The 18,260-nt window shown below is 47.5% G+C and overlaps 5 protein-coding genes across 5 annotated transcripts; 2 read left to right on the top strand and 3 right to left on the bottom strand.

The window, feature by feature from the left end:
* Positions 1 to 454: 454 nt before the first annotated feature.
* Positions 455 to 2,466, top strand: F4812DRAFT_186691 (phosphoglycerate mutase-like protein). The gene is made up of 4 exons (XM_047930074.1): positions 455 to 649; positions 711 to 1,166; positions 1,229 to 2,344; positions 2,413 to 2,466. The coding sequence occupies exons 1-3, from the start codon at positions 595 to 597 to the stop codon at positions 2,158 to 2,160; spliced, it is 1,443 nt and encodes a 480-aa protein (XP_047793936.1). The 5' UTR covers positions 455 to 594; the 3' UTR covers positions 2,161 to 2,344; positions 2,413 to 2,466.
* On the top strand, positions 2,467 to 4,283 carry F4812DRAFT_186692 (uncharacterized protein). The gene has a single exon (XM_047930075.1). It carries the CDS (start codon positions 2,704 to 2,706, stop codon positions 4,156 to 4,158), a length of 1,455 nt encoding a protein of 484 aa, XP_047793935.1. The 5' UTR covers positions 2,467 to 2,703; the 3' UTR covers positions 4,159 to 4,283.
* Positions 4,284 to 5,739: 1,456 nt separating this feature from the next.
* F4812DRAFT_414865 (uncharacterized protein) lies at positions 5,740 to 6,289 on the bottom strand. Its single transcript, XM_047932923.1, has one exon. The coding sequence runs from the start codon at positions 6,031 to 6,033 to the stop codon at positions 5,845 to 5,847; it is 189 nt and encodes a 62-aa protein (XP_047793934.1). The 5' UTR covers positions 6,034 to 6,289; the 3' UTR covers positions 5,740 to 5,844.
* F4812DRAFT_186710 (uncharacterized protein) lies at positions 6,271 to 7,378 on the bottom strand. Its single transcript, XM_047930076.1, has 3 exons — positions 7,044 to 7,378; positions 6,928 to 6,989; positions 6,271 to 6,772 (listed from the first exon to the last, which is right to left on the bottom strand). The coding sequence occupies exons 1-3, from the start codon at positions 7,269 to 7,271 to the stop codon at positions 6,559 to 6,561; spliced, it is 504 nt and encodes a 167-aa protein (XP_047793933.1). The 5' UTR covers positions 7,272 to 7,378; the 3' UTR covers positions 6,271 to 6,558.
* A 542-nt stretch (positions 7,379 to 7,920) lies between these two features.
* On the bottom strand, positions 7,921 to 10,798 carry F4812DRAFT_414862 (T-complex protein 1). Its single transcript, XM_047932922.1, has 6 exons — positions 10,743 to 10,798; positions 10,278 to 10,659; positions 10,107 to 10,173; positions 9,827 to 10,035; positions 8,530 to 9,758; positions 7,921 to 8,457 (listed from the first exon to the last, which is right to left on the bottom strand). The coding sequence occupies exons 2-6, from the start codon at positions 10,300 to 10,302 to the stop codon at positions 8,365 to 8,367; spliced, it is 1,623 nt and encodes a 540-aa protein (XP_047793932.1). The 5' UTR covers positions 10,303 to 10,659; positions 10,743 to 10,798; the 3' UTR covers positions 7,921 to 8,364.
* Positions 10,799 to 18,260: the final 7,462 nt, after the last annotated feature.

Here is an 18,260-nt window from a genome sequence, read left to right as displayed (position 1 = left end):
TTGTTTCAAAGGCTTTCTTCCCCTCCAACCAAAACCCATACAGGGGTCTTTTATGTGACATACCTCGTAGTACATAGAAGTACAGACTCCAGCCCACGGCAAGTGTTAAGGCCCTACCTGCAGGCTGCGGCATCTTTAACTTTCCCGTCCCTCCCTCCAGACTTTCCCATGGTATTTTTAAGCCTAATAAATCTCATATTATACCTTTTACAACCTTAACACATACACACACCCCAAGCTTTTGTACAGCAACCAACGCATATACGCGGCCACCTATCACTCACTTTACATCTCGCTCCCTTAACTCAGCCTGATACTACAAAGAGAGCGACAGAATTAAATTAAAATACGAGACAGTGTATATTATTCATCATTTCAAATCATTTGACTTTAAGTCTAAGAATCTGATCCAAAAACCTGTCCCTCTTGTCTGCTCAATAGAGTGACTTGCCACCATCTATCTTTAAGAGGATAGCGCCGGTGCCGTTGTAGGAGCCTTGTAGGAAACCTACCTGAACATATATATACACCTTATATATATATATATATATATTTTAAAAAAAACTACAATCACAGGATCCAATATCAGCAATCATGGGTCGCCCAAGACTCATTATATTGATCAGACATGCCCAGTCTGAGGGCAACAGTATGTCGCCACCTCCACCCTAAACGCTCGATAACCCAAGACTAACAAGCCTCAACTCTAGAAAACCGCGAGATCCACCAGACGATTCCCGACCATAGAGTGAAGTTAACCCCGGAAGGATGGCAGCAAGCCCGCGACGCCGGTCGTCGATTACGAGCCATGCTGCGCCCAGACGACACCCTCCAGTTCTACACCTCCCCGTACCGGCGGACGAGAGAGACGACCGAGGGTATTCTCGAAACCCTGACCTCGGACGATCCCGACCCTTCGCCCTTTAAGAGAGCCAATATGAAAGTCTACGAGGAGCCGCGGCTGCGCGAGCAGGACTTTGGAAACTTCCAGCCCTGCAGCGCCGAGATGGAACGCATGTGGCAAGAGCGTGCCGACTACGGCCATTTCTTCTACCGTATTCCTAACGGCGAGAGCGCTGCCGATGCTTACGATCGCGTATCAGGTTTCAACGAGAGTTTGTGGCGTCAGTTCGGAGAAGACGACTTCGCCAGCGTCTGCGTCTTAGGTACTAGATATGGATATCCCCACAAGTATTCCTGGCCAACTGCTAACCTTTTAAAAATCAAGTCACCCACGGTCTCATGTCTCGCGTATTCTTGATGAAATGGTATCATTTCTCCGTCGAGTATTTTGAAGACCTACGTAACGTGAACCACTGCGAGTTTCTCATTATGAAGAAGCAGGAAGACAGCGGCAAGTATGACCTCCAGACCAAACTACGGACTTGGTCTGAGCTACGTCGGGAACGAGCTGCTATCAAAGCCAAGGAGGATAAGGAACTAGGCGATACCGGGAAGGAGAAGGAACCCGGCAAGGCTCAGAAACAAAATTCCACTCCCGCTCCGCCACGCCAGTGGGGTGGTTGTCCTCAAGGCTGTAATCACGGCAAGAATTTCAAGATACGGGGTGACTTGGCTGAGCTACGGCAACACGACGAAATCAGCGCTAAGCATGCTTTCAATTATATTACTGCTGAGGTTAATGGCACTATAGCCAGCCGCAGAAGCCCAGCTAAGAGAATTCAAGGCCCAAACAATTCCGATGACGACTCGGATGATCCTCGCGGTAGAGCCCTTCCGCATATCGACGTGACAAAGGCTCAAGAAGAGGTTGTATCCTCACCAGATGGAACGCCATCATTTATAACCATCGATGATCGATTGCGCAACGCGCTAAAGACTCCTCAGAAGTCCACCTTCCTTTACCTTGGTCGCGACTTCGGGGGTACTTACTCGGGACATGCTAGCGAGGAGGAGGTTTCGGAGAATGATGCTCGCGAACGGCTCGCCGCTAAGGCCGCGCGTGTTAAGAATGGCGAAAGGAGTGGACTAACAACTAATGGCAGAGAGACCTCGAGTAGCCGTCATTCCCATGCCCACGCAAATAGGCTCGGTGACGTGCCCAACAACTCTGACCAGGGGTCGGACGGCGGGGACGAGGCGGAGGACCTGGATAAGGCTGAGAAGGAAGATAGGAGCATTCGAGGAAGCGTATATTAGGCTCTGAAGGAGCCTTTGATTGGGTTTCATAGCATGTGCTATTCATTTTTTTCCACGTTGGCAATACCCTTTACGACTAGCGCATATATCGAATAGAATGGACCAATGAAGCGTACAAAACAGACAATACAATGCCCTTGTTCTTTATGTTCTTCTCACTATGCGTCTTGAAAGAAGCATCTAGGTAGGTGCCGCCACCTTTTCTATCCTCAACACGGCCATTGTCGTTAGTTGGAGCTAAGTAACTTGCAGTCATTGATATCCCTTCTTTGTAATGCACGTTCTACAAGCTCTCAGGATGTAGAGAACAAAGCTACAAACACGAATGCCTTCTCATATAGTCCATAGTTTTTGGATATTTTTTTTAAAAAAAATTAAAAAAAAAGGTATCTGGAAGGTGATGTTTTTTTCCTTTTCCTTTTCTTTTCTTTTCGTAGAACCCCCTAGTTTCCACCACGACTCTCGTACTCTCGTCTAGTTTCATCGATAATTGACTTATCGCTTCTATCTCTATCTCTCTCTGTCTTTTACTCTTGGAAAACCATGGCCGATCACTGGTGGGATGTGGTACATAATAAGCTGTACGGTGGCCACCCGTGGAAATACCACAGCTTCGTAGGTACCGAGCCCAACACCTGGGAAGAGTACATCAGGCCCGTCATGGTAGACAAATCGGCGGCACTAGGAAACGAGGGCAGCACGCAGTCCGGACGGCCGCAGAACGCGAATCACGATGCAGCAACAACGGCTAGTCAGTTCGGAGAGAAACAGGGGAGGAATTATGAATCCGACGGGCTGTTGTCAGAGGGGCTGGGGAGCGACAAGGAGAACATCCGCGGGGGCACACGCTCGACTGCTGCAGCTCGCCGGAGCGTGCAGAGGCCTAGGCCTAGGGCCAGGAGCGCGCCGCAGACGAGGCAGCGGCAGCGGCGGAACACGCTGGACCGTTTACTCGATCTCAGCATCGGCCCCGAGGCGCCCGGATCTCCTCCGGCGGGACGCGGAGACGAGGCGCAGATTAGCGACGTCCTGGGCCCGATGGGTTTCTGGCGAAACCGGGCGTACCGCGTGCAGAAGCGGGTCGGGGATTTCTTGGGGCGCACGGGGTCCATTTTCTACCCGGCGTACAGCGTAGACGAGTCGCAGCTGGATGCTCTCACCGTCGAAATCGACCGCAAGGAGAACCCGCTGCCGTCGCCGGAGCAAGTTAGTGAAGGCGAGCCCGTCTCGTACCCCGACATAAGCGGTCAGGTAGTTGGATCAGCAGCCGCCGCAGCCGCGGCTTCTTCTCCTCCTTCTCCTCCTCCCCCTGACGCCCAGGCTCAAGTAACCGACAGCGACAGCGACGGCGACGACGCAACACCCACAGTCCCGCAGGGCACCACACTCAGCGAAGTCCTCGGCGAGCAGGAAGCGCGAGAGCTAGAAGAAAGACTCCAAAAGCTCAGGGAAGACTCCGCTGTTCCTATAGAGCCTGACAACCCCGGGCCGCAGGAAGCCGTCCCGGGAAAAGCTATCGCGCTAGCCGCGTTGACGCCCCCCTCGCCGTCGTCCTCCATCCCGAGGTCCTTCCACATCAGCCAGACGGCGCACCTCGCGCCCTCGTTCGTCGCGGCACGGCATCATTTGCGGCAGACTACGGTCCGACGGCGACCTTCTCCTCCCGTATCACCACAACCAACACAGCGGTATCTTCCTACTCCTTCCCCTCCCCCTCCTTCTTCTTCTCCCACCCCTACCCCCTCGCCACGATCTTCCCGGCGCCGCAGCTCCGGGGACACTTCCACTGGTACCAGTACCACGACTGCGACTACCACCGCCACAAACTACAACAGCAGCAGCAGCAGCGGTAGCAATTCCCAAACCGAAACCTATCAGGCCAAGTCCACGCAGCTGCTGTGGGACAGCGCGAAGAGGACTCGGGAGATATGGTTCGGCGTTGGACCCGGGACGGGGAGGGACGTGGGCGGGCGGAAGGGCCAGGGGAGGAGAGTTTAGGTACCTAATCTTGGGTAGGTAAGTACCTTAGGGAAGCGAGTTTAAAGGTTATGGGTTAGTTAGAGCGGGCTTGGGATTTTTTTTTTTTAAAAAAAAAAAGAATTTTACTTTTGGCTGAAATAAGAAGAAGTACCTGTTTAGCTCGGTAGGAATGAAGACGGCGGCTACTTACCTGATAGTAAGATATACCTACTTAAAATATACCTACCTAGGTACCTAGGTAATGTTAGAGAGACATGTATCTTGTCTATGTTAGGCACCTGGGAAGTAGAGCGCGAAGTCTATTGTCGATCATATTTCTATAAAGTGAAAACCTATAGTAATAATAAGCACTTGAAGAAATGTTATTTGAGAACGGAAGTACGAAGCTATCAGGTATACCCTGCGATGGCTTCCATATACAGAATTTCAGTGTCATGTATGCAGTACATGGTATATTGTAGTAGTCTAGTAACGTCTAGCCTTCTATCCTTTTACAAGGGTGCCTCTTCTTCGCGATCATGTTGTTGTCTCATGTTGTTGTCTCTTTGCAGCTCCAGCTTGTCTAGCTTGCCTGGCCTTCATTGCGTTATTTGCTCGGGCTAATTTGGCGTCGGGTTTGGCGGGACTTTCCTTGGCCTTTTGCAGAGCTTGGGTGTATGCCACCCAGAATTCGGGCATAATATAGTTGGTTCCAACCGCTAGCCAAACAAGGCCTGTTACTTCCAGCAGGTGACGAATAGCTGTGGGAAGCCGGCTACCCTTTGTATATAGACAGTACAGCTTCATACTAGCCGGTACCCCTGCTATATCCACATATCCCCGGCAGAAGTCTTTCGCTGTAGGTAAATCCTCTTAGCCGATCGTGTAAAGTCATAACTGTGAATAAACCCCCACCTTACGAGGCTCCGTCTCATAATGTAGCCAACGTCTCTCCGACGAGGGAACCCTTATATGCTGTTCCTAATACTATGTCGCTCTCCATCAGAGCGCGGTATATTCTATCGCAGGTCTGGCCGCTATCCCCTAATTTAGCATGATGCTAATGAAACGGAATGAAGCTACCAATTGTCATGGATTCTTCATATATATTTGTTATCGGTTAGTGTTAGCAATATCAGGCTTGTCTCTTCGCATTATAGCGCCCAATCTTCCAACTCAGAACTCCCTATCGATGAGTTTTCTCCAACTTGGAATATCTAGCCTAGCTCCGTTGCCTCAGCCTCAGCTCCATAGCTTATATCGATGTCTCTCCGGTGTATTTAGTTGGTAATTGGATATTGATTGAGTAGAGTTTGTAATTGTTGGTCAAGACCCAGTAATCCCCAGTATAGCTCAATGATTGCATGATACCACCGCAGATGCTTATCAAATAGGTCTCAGTTGGAAAAGGTATACTCGTTCAACACGAGGAGGCGAGACCCTCGTGGCTTTATGCGCCGGGGGTATAAGAAAAAAGAATTGCTCTGACTTGTGCCAGTTCAGCAGCTGTTATGGCTGGTAACACACGCCATAAAAGCAATTCCTACCCGTAAACATCGCCTATTCCGAGAGCTCCGCTAATTGGTAAGTTCTTGGAAGAATCTGTGGATATTTGATGATGGTAAACGATGTTGTATTGGGAAAGGTTTCTAAATGTGGGGCCAAGCCCTGAGATCCCAAGTAATAGGCAATGTTTATGTAACACACCATAGATCCAGGCCGAATCTATGACTGCTCGGCATGGAAGGTAGGTGACGTTACTGCCTCGAGTATATGGGCAGTCTCTAAGGGCGGCGCATCCGATTGCCGTCCTTTCAGTTTATCTAAACCAGTACCCTGGCGCGGCGATAGATGTGCCGAGAAGTGATGCAAAGTCAGATCCACCGTCATACTATCTTCATGTCCTCGCACCATAGGCCAGTACTCGCCATACCCGTCGATCTCAAGTCGGCCAGTCCGGAAGGTTCCACGATGAATAGCCTCAAATAGGGCATCGTAGTCGAATGTGTCATCCGCAATATAATTACCAGGCTCGCGAATGTCTCCACGTCCTGGTACCTGGCTAACACCATTGTTAATAGCCCATCGTACCCATTGTCTCGGTAGCGGGATTTGAGCCGTCAAATACTGATACACCGACTGCAATTGCCCATTGGGATGAAAGAAGCGCGTGTCCAAAGGCGGTGCCGCTGGTCTTATCCATATGGGCTCTTTTCTAGTCTCGACTATATTCGTTTCCTTGTCTTGGACGTCGGTAGTTTCCTATTCTCTCCCCAAGCTTGCCTCCTTGTCTACAAGCCTTAGCCGTGGATGAGCATTCTGGCCTTCCTCTTGTATAATTTCCCAATCTGTAGTGGGATTCTCCAATATTGAAGCGGCGCGATTTAATAGACGAGCCACGGCGTGGCGAGCGGTGCGAACTGCTCTGGGAACAATTCTTTAATCAGCAACAGGAACCAAGAGCTGTTCGTCCATCAGGGGCCCTGCTGCAATATGACGGCGCGTATTTCGTTCTGGAATCGGCGTTTTTGGGAGAACGTTAGGGTGTATAGCGTTATCTCTTTCTTTCTGGGCCTGAATGAAGGTATCTTTATTTTCTTCTAACCAAGCATCAAGGGCCTCCTTAGTGGGTAACGCGGAAATACCATATTTGCTATTTTCGACACTGTCAGCTCGCTTCATAACCACGGAGCTGCATACACTACCTAAGGCAGGTAGTTTATTGCAAGATGATATGTTGCAAAATGATACTGGAAAGAGTCTTGAATGTAGGGGAGGGGGATAGAATAAAATGACCGGAGAACTTACTCTACATGCTCGAATAAAGACTTGGTTAGCATTATCGTGTTCGCATTATTGCTGCTTTGGCCCTTGGCAGAAATCTGGTTAGAAGGGTTGGTTGTGGGTTAGGTAAAAAATACTACTGGCAAAGGTTGCTTCGGTTTACTAGTTAGCCTGCGGCGGCGAATAACGATCTTAGGAGGGGTAGAATGGGGACGGAAGGGATCTGTCCTCTTCAATGGGTCAGTTAGTTTATGGTGTTTCAGAGAAGGTTCTTCGGTAGGTTGCTCAGTCTTAGGTTCTCTCTGTATTGGGACCGTCTTTGCTGCAGTTTCAAGTTCAGCCTTGCGTTTCCTGGTAAGAACAGGCATCTTGAATAAGTGGTTACTAGGTAATTGATAGTTACGGGTTTGGAAATTCTAAACGAAGCTTAGTATTTATGAAAAGTAGAATGTGTTTAGAAGTAAGGATAGTAGAGTTGTGCTAGCCAGTGTTGGTTTGTCTTGTTGTTGTTAACGAGGATGAAGGTCAGGTTGTTCCGTAGGTTGCAGGAGGAAGAGGAAGAAAAAAGGGAGAAGAAACTCAACTAGTGGTGGAAAGGTGCCTTTAAATAATAGTCTGTAGGAAAAGTAGGAAAGTACGACTGCAGTGAGTACATCGTGACATCCTTCGTAGTTTGGGTAGTTGCGTGGCAACAGAGACTAAAGTTTGTATTCATCGCAACTGCCTACTTAACCTAAACTACTTGTAACCAACTACATATGTACCTGCTAGCACGTACATATACGTATCGAAATACTTCCGAGGTTGTAATTATTGCTCCCTTATGTACCTCAGTATTTAATACAGAATATAAAATACGCTTGATAGCCATGGACCTTTCTAAGGGTTCTGTGTCTGTGCAGCCGAAGTGATAGTTGGATCATATTCAACATGAGGGATACCTTCATTGAATTCAACATCAATATCGGGTACATCAGATCATGCCTCTTGTAAGACCTACCGTACTTGGCGATAGAGTGACTTAGGGGGAAATTCAGATACACTCAGCGCTTCAAACGAAAAGAAGTCAAAAGGAGTCACCCTTATTCAACTTGAGTAGTACATATGACTCAGTTGTGAGTTTGTATTTTGTTATTACTGCCTGTCTCTTCAGATGCCAGAGTTTGGTTTGCCTGATATGTTAGGTACCTATGCTACGAAATCTCGAGAAGCCTAAATTATTTGATAGTTGACAAGGTTACGCCAGGAAATCCAAGTAGTTCCATGACTTCGTGGATAAGCCAACGTCTCACAGGGCGCATGATTAGACCAACTATCAATTTGGTAGCAGAGCCATCTAATTCATCTATCTCGTGACTTTTTTAGACCAGCCGTTCGTGCAAGGGGGTATGTCCTCTCATCATTCCGTGTCTGGTAGGCTTGCTCAACATCTTAATCCATTATTTTATTTTATTTCCACCTTTAGTCGTCACCACCACCCAATCCGGGTGCTCCCACTTGCTGAGCCTTCTTTGCGCTACAGATGTCGTCAACTCTCAATAAGAGGCAAGCAGCCTGTAATAATAATAGTCAGCAAAGCGAACCGAGTAGGAATAATCGTAAAAAAAAAAAAAAAAAAAAACTCACTTCTATGGCGGTCTTGATACTCTGGAGCTTGATAGCCTCAGGCTCCCAGATACCAAATTCCTGCATATCCACGATTGATCCGGTATCTCCGTTAATACCCCATGAGGTCTTTCCTTCTGCTTGCTTAGCACGAAGTTCGGTGAGGACTCTCACGGGACTAGCACCGGCATTCTGCACTAAAGTTCGAGGAATGACTTCTAAGGCGTCGGCAACCGCCTTGTACGGCCATTGCTGTACGCCTTCGATATTCCTTGCTAGTTGATTTAATCGTACTGAGACCGCCATCTCCGTAGCTCCACCACCGGGAGATAGTCTGGGGTGGAAAATGACGTTCCGCGCTACTCCCATAGCGTCTTGGAGATTTCGCTCTATCTCGTTTAAGATATCTTTCGAAGGTCCTCGGAGTAGAATTGTGCACGCCTTGGGGGTCTTGCACTTGGTAAGGAAGGTAAAGTACTCGTCGCCGATCTTCTCGATTTCGAATAGACCGCACTTAGTTCCGATATCTGATTCCTGGAGATCCTCCACTCTGTTCACAATAGTCGCGCCAGTGGCACGAGCTATTCTGTTATTGTCCGTCTTCCTAACTCTGCGCAGCGCGGTCACATTTGCCTTCACGAAATAGTGTTGGGCAAGATCGGAGACACCCTTCTCTGTGATGACTAGGTCGGGCTTAAAGGCCAAGATGGACTCGCACATGGCCTTGACCTGTTCTTCTTCAATCTGCAGAATACGGTTCCAGTCCTCCTCTTTTGTGATTTCGATATTTGTCTGTGATTCACCTTTCTTATACTCTAACGGGCAGTCGAGCAAGACGATTCTGGGGTTCTCGATCCTCCTTCGCATCTTAGGGTGAGTAATGTCCTTGTTGAGCATAACGCCGTCCAAGACTCTGCTATCTTCGATCTCGCCACCGGGAACCTTCTCCACGCGGGCATATCGCTTAATATCGACTTCTTGCTTGCCATTTCCAGCCTCCCAGGTGACTGTGCGGACGGCGTTAAGAGCTAAGCTGCACATCAAATCTGTCCATCTTGAAACAAACTTGGTGCCGATAGAGGAAGAGATTAAGCCAAACATGGCCTTATCGTCGTTGATGTCTATGGGTAGGGATATCTCGTCGATGATCTGGAGCGCATCCTTGAGAGCACGCTTGAAGGCGGAAATGATAACGACCGGGTGTATATTTCGCTCTAGTTGCGGGAGGGCATGTGCTAGAATCTCACCGGCTGAACTTGATGTTAGCCCCACGAGTTTACTTTGCACCATGTATTCTTCTTCTTCTTCTTCTACTGACCTAGAATGATGACAGTTGTCGTGCCGTCACCAACTTCCTCGTCCTGCGTCCTGCTAAGTTCGATCATGCTTTTCGCAGCGGGGTGTGATACTTCGATTTCTCGTAGGATAGCGTGGCCATCGTTGGTGAGGACAATACCGCCCATAGGATCCAACAACATCTTCAGCATGGCCTTAGGACCGAGACATGACCGAATGATATCTGCAACACTGTAGCTAGGGTTTTAGCGAGGGGATATCAAGGCTCGGTAGAATTAAAAAGAAGAAAAAAAGTATCATACGTCTTCGCGGCAGCAATGTTAGACAGTTGGGCTTTTCGGCCTGTCTGTCTATCACCACTTTGGGTGTCTAGGTGCAGAAAACATTAGTAGCTATTTCGTATATTTGCCCAAGCTTAGCTCATGGAGCTCATGGAGCTCATGGAAGGGCATGGAGGACATGGAGGGGCTCACTCATAACCAAAACAGGGGCCTGCATCTTGAAAAGAGGTGATTGGAATCCCGATATTATTAGATTAAACCTGAGTAACAAAGACTCGAGAAGAACTCGCACCCGTAGTAAAAATGGCAAGTTCCTAGTAAAAAAAGTGGCGTATCGCGAAGCTTGCCTTATGATACGTATTGAAGATGATTGTCGCCTAGAAATTTTGGAAGCTCCCCCGCGGGAGATGGAAAAGTTATTTCACCGTGCATACGAATCGTAAAATCCATAAGATCCACCTAAGCTTGGGGCACCAAGGTTACCTAACACGGCCATAGCTATCGACTTGGACCCCACCATCTATCTAGGTAAGTTGCTACCAGGTACCTAGGTACCCCATGTATTGTACCTCATCTGTGTGTAAACATGAGCACAGACTCAAATTCAACTTCACACAGACGCCCATACAAACCATTACTATATCATATAATACTTACAACTACTCAAATGGGATTTAACCGGCACCGTTTTTTTTTTTTTTAAAAAAAAAAAATTAATAGACGAGTATGCGATTCCATCTATGTTAGTTTATGAGCACGATATTAAACCCTTCTCTGCTCTTCTGATATAAGCCCCCTAATCAGACATACGGAAGAATGCTGACAACAATCGAGCAAAATGAGGGCGATAGCTCTGAACGGGCAAAGTAACATACCTAGATAGATAGTATGCACGTCGAGAAATATTCTGCCATCTACATCATAGGAGGTACCCTAGTAAAGTCTTCAGGTTAAATTTAACTCACAAAGTCCTCACTGCAGCACCGGGTCTCTCGGGTATTGCGATACCTTTTCTGCGTCAACTGAAGGACGCTTCGAACATTTATCAAGTTGTAGATATATTCCCCCGTTTTCTTGATATGTAGGAATATGGGTGTTTGGCCGGGTAATTATTGACTCCGATAGCATGCAGTTGAGCGCCTCCTTTAAGGTACCTATCAGCGATGAAAAGAACGTAAAATGACTAGTCGTAGCTGAAGATGTAGCCACGGCTATATGAAAATGAATTCGGAAAGCAGGAGTACCTGGTCATGTTACGTGTCTCTCCCGCCTTGTGTTATTCATGATGTATAGGAAGTTGCGCCTTTGCAGCTTCAATATACAGGTAGCCTTAATCAACCAGCGTTGGGGCAACCCAACTCGTTCTGATCAAGTTATCATATTCGCTTCATGTTCCTTGAGCAGTATGATCGTCTCGAACATGCTTTAAAAAATTAGCTTATATCAGGATACAGCGATGAGGAAAGAAGACAATTCTGAAAACTTAACACTTGGTGGGTGGACCACTCTCTCCAGTCAGCAGGAGCTATGTTTCTAGCAAGATGATGATGACACTCAGAAGTCAGAACACAGGTTAGATGGTCAATGAACATCAGGGGAGTATCATTTACTCTAGCAAGACTTGCCAAACAGAAAGATCCTTCCACTCCCAACGTTCGATAGCTACCTAGTATGCTTGTCCTGCAGAGTAGGTAGTTGATCGGACTACGGTTGAATATGACATATAACTCGCCCGTTCTCTACCTAGGTGATATCATCGCTCAACAGGAACAGGGGGGAGGGCGCGGGGGAAGACTACGCGTCGTCGGCAGACAACTTGACGATAAACAAGCTCACATCTACCGATGCGAGCACGAGCGTCGTCCGATGACTGCACGATTCGGTAAGTTCTGCAACATCTTGTTCAGAAAAAACTCAACCGACACGGCAAGCGGCAAACGGCAACAGTAATGTCGTAAATCGTAACATACACATTATACATATACATACGTCAACTATTATAACTGCAAAGCTAACGCAGACAAAGAAAATTTTCAGCAGAAGAGGCTGGGCAGACGCCACCTGCCCCGGTAGCAAAGTGATGGCCTCCAAGTAAGACCAGCGTGGCATCGGCCACGGCCATTGCATCGTATCGCATCGCATCGTATCGGAGCAGGATCAGCGATCTCGGACTCTCTCTCTCTCTCTCTCTCTCTCTGTGTGTGTGTGTGTGTGTGTGTGTTCCTCTATTTTCCTCTCCTCTCGCGCGCCACGGCAAACCGAACGAACAAACAAACGGCAAGGTGCATACGCAGCCGGTCTCCTGACTTTGCTAACTGCCAAAGTAAGGTACATACATGCCTCGCGTTAGACAAAGGATACAAGGCATCATGCATGCATACCTCTAGCACCTAGGTGGGAGGTACCTGGTATGTACGCCATTCCTTACCGTCCAGTGCCGTTGCCAGGAAACGGGCATGCACAGATACTACGGCGTTCATCTATTCATCTATCTGTATACTTGCCTTAGGTAAGAGGTAGGTAGGTAGGCAACTGCGCGAGACCAGGAGCTCCTGATCGCGATTCGGGTGGCTGCTGGGCCTTTCCCCCTCGATGGAAGAGGACCTAAGAAGAAGGGCGCGCGCGTTTTCTCCGCCATGCATTGCCATACTTTTGCTTTGCCGGCATGTTACAGACAAGGCTCATACATATAAGGCACATACATATATAGGTACCTACCTAGGATATATAGGTAGGTATATTTATTTACCCGTCTAGAAAGAGACCTACCTGGCCGTGTGCCCAGTCATATAGAAGAAGTCAGCAAGGAAGAGGAGGAGGAGGAGATAGAGATAGACACAGCCAATGTTCCTGCTACACTACTTCATGCGGACACACATACACGTACAACTACGCCGCCCAACCAGCTCCGCGCTTTCAGATATAAGGTATTAGTTCAGCGCGCACAAAGGTCACAACGCTGCCACTTCTGTTTCGGAGTCAATTCATCAATTCCCTCCAGGAGTTTTTCCCCAATAAGGGAATTCCGCCCCATCAGACCTAGATAGCTATATGGTTGAATTAGCATTGACGCAGGACAACTCAGGGATGCCGTGTTATGGTTACCGTTGCTGTTGCTGTTACTACCACTGCTGCTGTTGTAACAGACCAACCTAATTATTATCAGCTCGCAGATACTTGCTCAAAAGAAAAAAAGAAAAAGAAAGAGAAGAAGAAAAAATCACCCGCGCGCTTCGTTAATTAGCTCCTTATCGGTTTTAGAGGCAATTTTTATCTTTTGCCCCCCCTTACATTCAGTATGGCCTGATAATTATTACTAGTATTATTACTATTGTTATTGTCATCCTTCGTGGGTTTTAGCGCCCGTTGGAGGACTCGCCAACGTGACTATAGTAAGTGGCAAGGGTGTAATGCCTCCTTGGACCCTTCAGATCCCTTTAGACCCTTTAGACCCTACCCGACTATGCCGCTTCGCTAAGTCGGTACGCAGGTAGGTCTCTTCGTAGCTATACCCAGTGGGATTGTTATTGTGCCATCAGGACAAAGTGGCAAAGGCCAACGTTCATCCGTTCATACCTATGCAAATGGATTGATTCTCTTGGGATGCTTTGCCATACCAAGTAGCTAGAGGTACCTAGGTAGTTTGCTACCTATTTCCTATTTCCGGTGCATAAAAGGGCCAGTCAGTTAGTCGTGCTTACATTAGGTTAAGAGGTATCTACCTACCCAAGGCAAGGTAGGTACTGCATTCTTCGGCAGCGCGATTCCGTGTTTGGGAACCGGGCCTGAGTTTAACGGACATTTTACGAACGGCTTGACACATTAGATGCGCGCGATAGGTAGGTAGTCTCCCTTTCCCGAGAATCGACAGATCAATGTTACCAGCGGTAGGTAACCTTTTCTATCGGCGATAGCTGATAGAACTCCCTACCTATCCGGTGGAATGGGAGGTGACGTGAGGAGCCCTTCCCGTGTGCTCTCCCGCGCGAACCAGCTACGCGGTAATGGTTCAGTTTCCCCTCCCCCTGGTATCAATTTCATCTCATAGGTACCAAACCCCGAACTTGGGCGCCTCTCGAAAGGGTTCAGACGGCAACAAAGAAATCCGGCACCAACATCGATACAGTAGTGTTATTTCGGGATTAGCATGTATCCTTTTGCTAGGGATCTGAAGTCATCACCCGCCCTTTCGGACCCTCAGTAGGTAGCCGCTTAGGCAAGGGGTTCGGGCAACGGTTTAATGCGTGGCGTTAGACGTCTTATCAGAAACACGCGCTGTACGATCCAGGTCATGCCGTAGCGAGTGGGAGCGACTAGGTAGGCATCTGGTAAACTTTAGGGCATCCCACCCCCCAAACCATAGGTTGTATGAGAAATTAGACCCGTCGCGCCGGTGCGGGGAGGCCAATAGGAGGATGAATTAGGATCTTGTCATGTTACCACGTACGGCAAGCCACATTTGGGTAGCTTCATGTATGTATGTATTAAGCTAACGCCGGCGTGCCCTTAGAGAGCAAGACATGCGTGCCTACCTAGATGTATGCGACAATGTATCGCAGCCACGTTGGGAATAACGTGTAGATGACATCGAGACGAGTGTTGTGGCCACTAGTGGCGGACGATGTTGCAGTTCTCCACGTTCGAGAACATGAAGATTCTTCTTGCTGGAGAAAAACAAGCACTGCAATGCATGAGCATGTATGCTACCTCGTACGGAGGCCATAGTCGGCTGGTTGGCATGAGTAGAATATTCTGGTACCGTTCCCTGCGAAATAGGGAGTCGGCTCACTCTATCAGTAACAAAGGGAATCACAGCATGGTGATCCTACGGAATAACGCAACAGGAATCCATCCAATACAGTATAGGCAGCTTGGGCGCTAATATCTATGTGTTGAGCAGGATGCATCCAAGATATCTTGTTGTCTTTTCAATTCAATGATTATCAGACAAGGCGTTCGATCGACACAGGCAATGACGTGCCTAGGATACGGTGTAACAGACTGTTTCGCCTTATCACGCCTATGCCAGCCTGCATATCTCTTGACATGCTACTAGGTATTTGAAGTGAGATGGCCCGTTCCTGAGGCTAGAGCTGGCGCGGTAACGGAGACGGGAATGAGACAGTTTGTGAAAGGGAACCTGAGTAGTTGTGTCACAAAAAGGGCGATTAGGTACCGGTGATATTAGAGATTGCGTGCGGTAAGGCAGTAGAATATTGCAATTTACGCGGCAAGCTGCGCGAGGCAGATGTAGGTTTATCGTTGCAAGCCATCTTCGTTCCATAGGCTTACCTAGTTCCATAGGAAGACAAGGCAGGCAGGTAATTTTTATATAGAGTCACACTACACGTATAGTATGACCAGTAAGTCGCCGGCATAGGCAAGAGTCGGCGTATCTTTTCGTATAGGCCTAAAAAATAGATGTGACCACGGCTGGATGGAAGCTATCGTGTAACATGACCTGTCGTCTCTCTGCTGGGTTCGTGTGTTGTTTATTCTGAACTGTTTAGGGCCTAGCCTTGGGGAACAAGTTACTAATGCTTTCGGGGTTCCCTCAATGGACTGCTGTACTGCTGTACTGCTATGCAAGTCTAGAAAGGCCGATAGCTCGGGGTCAGCAGAACCAACAGATTAATACGAAAGACTACATTAGTACGTTAGGCCGCTAAGCGTTGCAACGAATTGCCTTATTGAGTTGATAGTAATAGTAGAAGCTTGCACATCGTAGAGCGCATGATGCGACGACCCGGAGCTTGTGGTCAAGATTGAAATTCATGGAAGTTGTGTGATCGCCGTGGGAAATCGTGGCAGACCAGGTTTCAACCATCACCATGGAACCGATCTCTCGGTGCCTCGTACCTTAGAATCCCTTGGTTCGTTCATGTATGGATAGGATTGGATAAGTTGGGTGGAATTCGACGCTTTTCATGCGGCTGACGACGACTTTTTACAAGGTTAGTACCAGGTTCGAAATCCTCATTTCCTCAATTTTGGAAAGGGGGGGTGTTAAAGAAGGCTGAATCTTTTTGAATTTTTTTGTTGACAGCAGATTCGGATTATAGTGATTGGGTTAGGTACCTCTAACTGTCTATAGGTAGATCCACTATTCATACGCCAAGACTATAAAATGCGGGGTTTTAGTTGAGCAAGAACCCTACCTAAATCCATCATCCTCATAGTTACATAATCTAAAAGAACAACGGTTTATGCTAGGTAGCATATACGGATCCGTAGTACAACACAAATTACAAATATCGTACGAATGAAATGCCTGTCGACAATGGAAGAAGCCGAGATTAACCAGGATTGATACACAACTTTGAATTTAAAGATTAGAGATGCACGGGATTAACGTCGTATCATTTTTTTTTTACGATTTTTTCAAGCTTATTTCCAGCAGAGCTTCACGACATGAATCAAACAACAAACAAGGCTTGTCTCTTTTTTTTTCCCGGACATCCGATAATCCCAGCTTCGCTTTATAGACTCTGCGTCGCGTACGTGCATCATGTATAACAACTTGCATAGAGTGCTTCCCTCCAGTGGTAGCTTACCGAGACGCTGACTTGACAAGTCATAGTAGGCGTAGACCGTGGTAAGGCATAGGCATAGGCATAGGCATAGAGATACCTAAGGCATAGCATAAACTTCTATAACTACACCCCTACTGACATTTTAGTCGCATTATTATACTGTCATGTTATGTTTGTGCATAACAGAGCTTAACTTGGAAGAAACAATTTAAACATGAATTACCTAACCAATCTACTACATAGTAAGAGAGATAGGCTCGGACTTGCTCCATCATTTTAGTGACCCCGGAAAACGCTAACTCAGAGGAAAGGGTAAGGACAGTACCTAGGTAGGCAGTTTTAGTGTAAAATAGCCCCTTATTGGGGGCCGCAAGCATATCCTTATTAAGTAAAATCTCGTACGTATAAGTTATTGCCCATAATTTCTTTCGAGATATCTCCTAGCCAGGTAGTAATTAGATTCCCGTCTCTGTGCCCATGCTACCTACTACCACTACCATGTTGATTGGGAGGTAGGTATCAAATGTCAATTTGACGGAATCTTCATAACCTGGGGTCTTGGACAGGGTCAAGGGTGATTTACTCCGTATACTGGTACTGGCGCCCTGTCGGCGATGCATTTCTGGTTTGGGCGGATTCCCGATGCGAGAGCAGGGACTAGATAATCCCTGGTTCTCATCGAAAAAGCTGAGAAGACAAGGGCCAAACTCTGGGGTTATTAAGGTAGAGAGAGGTGTCAAATTCCGCCTTTTCGTTCTACCTACACGAGTCCCGTACGCTCCGCGCTGGGGTTCTCGTTTAGTCACCGCATCATTTTAGACCTAGATCGCCTCTTGTACGTATAATATAACAAAACATATTGAAGCATATCTTAGGATAAATGAAATAACCTAGAAAAGCTTAAGGCTTAGGTACGCCACGATAAGTCGAAACAGACCCATGGGTGAAGGCATCAAATCTTTATTATTCAGCATATTTCTTCGCCAGATCCTGCTTACTATGTAGCCATATGGAACTTTTTCCACTAGGATTTCTTCTTGGAAAGCATGGGGTTCTAGCGCATATAGTACCGTGGAAGATAAACTGGCCAGGCCAAGTCTCAGAAGCCAAGACGGCTGGAGGTCCTTGGAATGCATCCTCACACGGATTTGGTGCAATATACTATATACTATCTGTACGCTAGGTACCTAAGGCACAGCGTTTAGAAATCCAAGTAAAAGAAGCCTAGGAACTGAGCCACCTCAGGATTCGAATAATCTGGAATCTCAATACGCTAATTCTCAAATTTCATCCATCAACGTTATAGCCGTGCCGCATGATGCTGACCGTTGCTCATGTGACTGACTTCCTCTGCGGTAAGCTGCGTGAATCACACCTCCTCGAGGAGTTTCGAGATATCATTGAATGCCATTCCTTCTCCAACATGTCCTGTCTCGAGTGATATAGAGGTAGATAGTCTTACCTGCAAGGCACCCAAAACGGATTGCATGGTGCTCGGCACCTACTTCGATTACAAGGGATTTCTCACCTACCTTGTGTAAAATATATTATTGTTTGGGTCTATCAAAAAGTCGGGATTGGTTGAAGGTGGATTGGGCAGTCTGACAAGAACTAGCCCTGGCTTCTTCCTAACTTCCCAACT

This window comes from Daldinia caldariorum (assembly GCF_022478825.1).
Source record: "Daldinia caldariorum strain CBS 122874 unplaced genomic scaffold F4812scaffold_2, whole genome shotgun sequence".
Classification (NCBI taxonomy): domain Eukaryota; kingdom Fungi; phylum Ascomycota; class Sordariomycetes; order Xylariales; family Hypoxylaceae; genus Daldinia; species Daldinia caldariorum.
This window is presented reverse-complemented; position numbering and strand designations above follow the sequence as displayed.

Excerpts from the sequence above, each read along its gene's own strand:
- F4812DRAFT_186691 (XM_047930074.1), top strand. The coding sequence starts at position 595 with ATGGGTCGCCCAAGACTCATTATATTGATCAGACATGCCCAGTCTGAG. Across the intron at positions 650-710 it reads TGCCCAGTCTGAGGGCAACA|AAAACCGCGAGATCCACCAG; the intron begins GTATGTCGCCAC and ends CCTCAACTCTAG. Across the intron at positions 1,167-1,228 it reads CGCCAGCGTCTGCGTCTTAG|TCACCCACGGTCTCATGTCT; the intron begins GTACTAGATATG and ends TTAAAAATCAAG.
- F4812DRAFT_186692 (XM_047930075.1), top strand. The coding sequence starts at position 2,704 with ATGGCCGATCACTGGTGGGATGTGGTACATAATAAGCTGTACGGTGGC.
- F4812DRAFT_414865 (XM_047932923.1), bottom strand. The coding sequence starts at position 6,033 with ATGGTGCGAGGACATGAAGATAGTATGACGGTGGATCTGACTTTGCAT.
- F4812DRAFT_186710 (XM_047930076.1), bottom strand. The coding sequence starts at position 7,271 with ATGCCTGTTCTTACCAGGAAACGCAAGGCTGAACTTGAAACTGCAGCA. Across the intron at positions 6,990-7,043 it reads AACCGAAGCAACCTTTGCCA|GGCCAAAGCAGCAATAATGC; the intron begins GTAGTATTTTTT and ends ATTTCTGCCAAG. Across the intron at positions 6,773-6,927 it reads TCTTTATTCGAGCATGTAGA|CAAATATGGTATTTCCGCGT; the intron begins GTAAGTTCTCCG and ends TGTCGAAAATAG.
- F4812DRAFT_414862 (XM_047932922.1), bottom strand. The coding sequence starts at position 10,302 with ATGCAGGCCCCTGTTTTGGTTATGA. Across the intron at positions 10,174-10,277 it reads GGCCCCTGTTTTGGTTATGA|ACACCCAAAGTGGTGATAGA; the intron begins GTGAGCCCCTCC and ends TTCTGCACCTAG. Across the intron at positions 9,759-9,826 it reads GACAACTGTCATCATTCTAG|CCGGTGAGATTCTAGCACAT; the intron begins GTCAGTAGAAGA and ends CATCAAGTTCAG.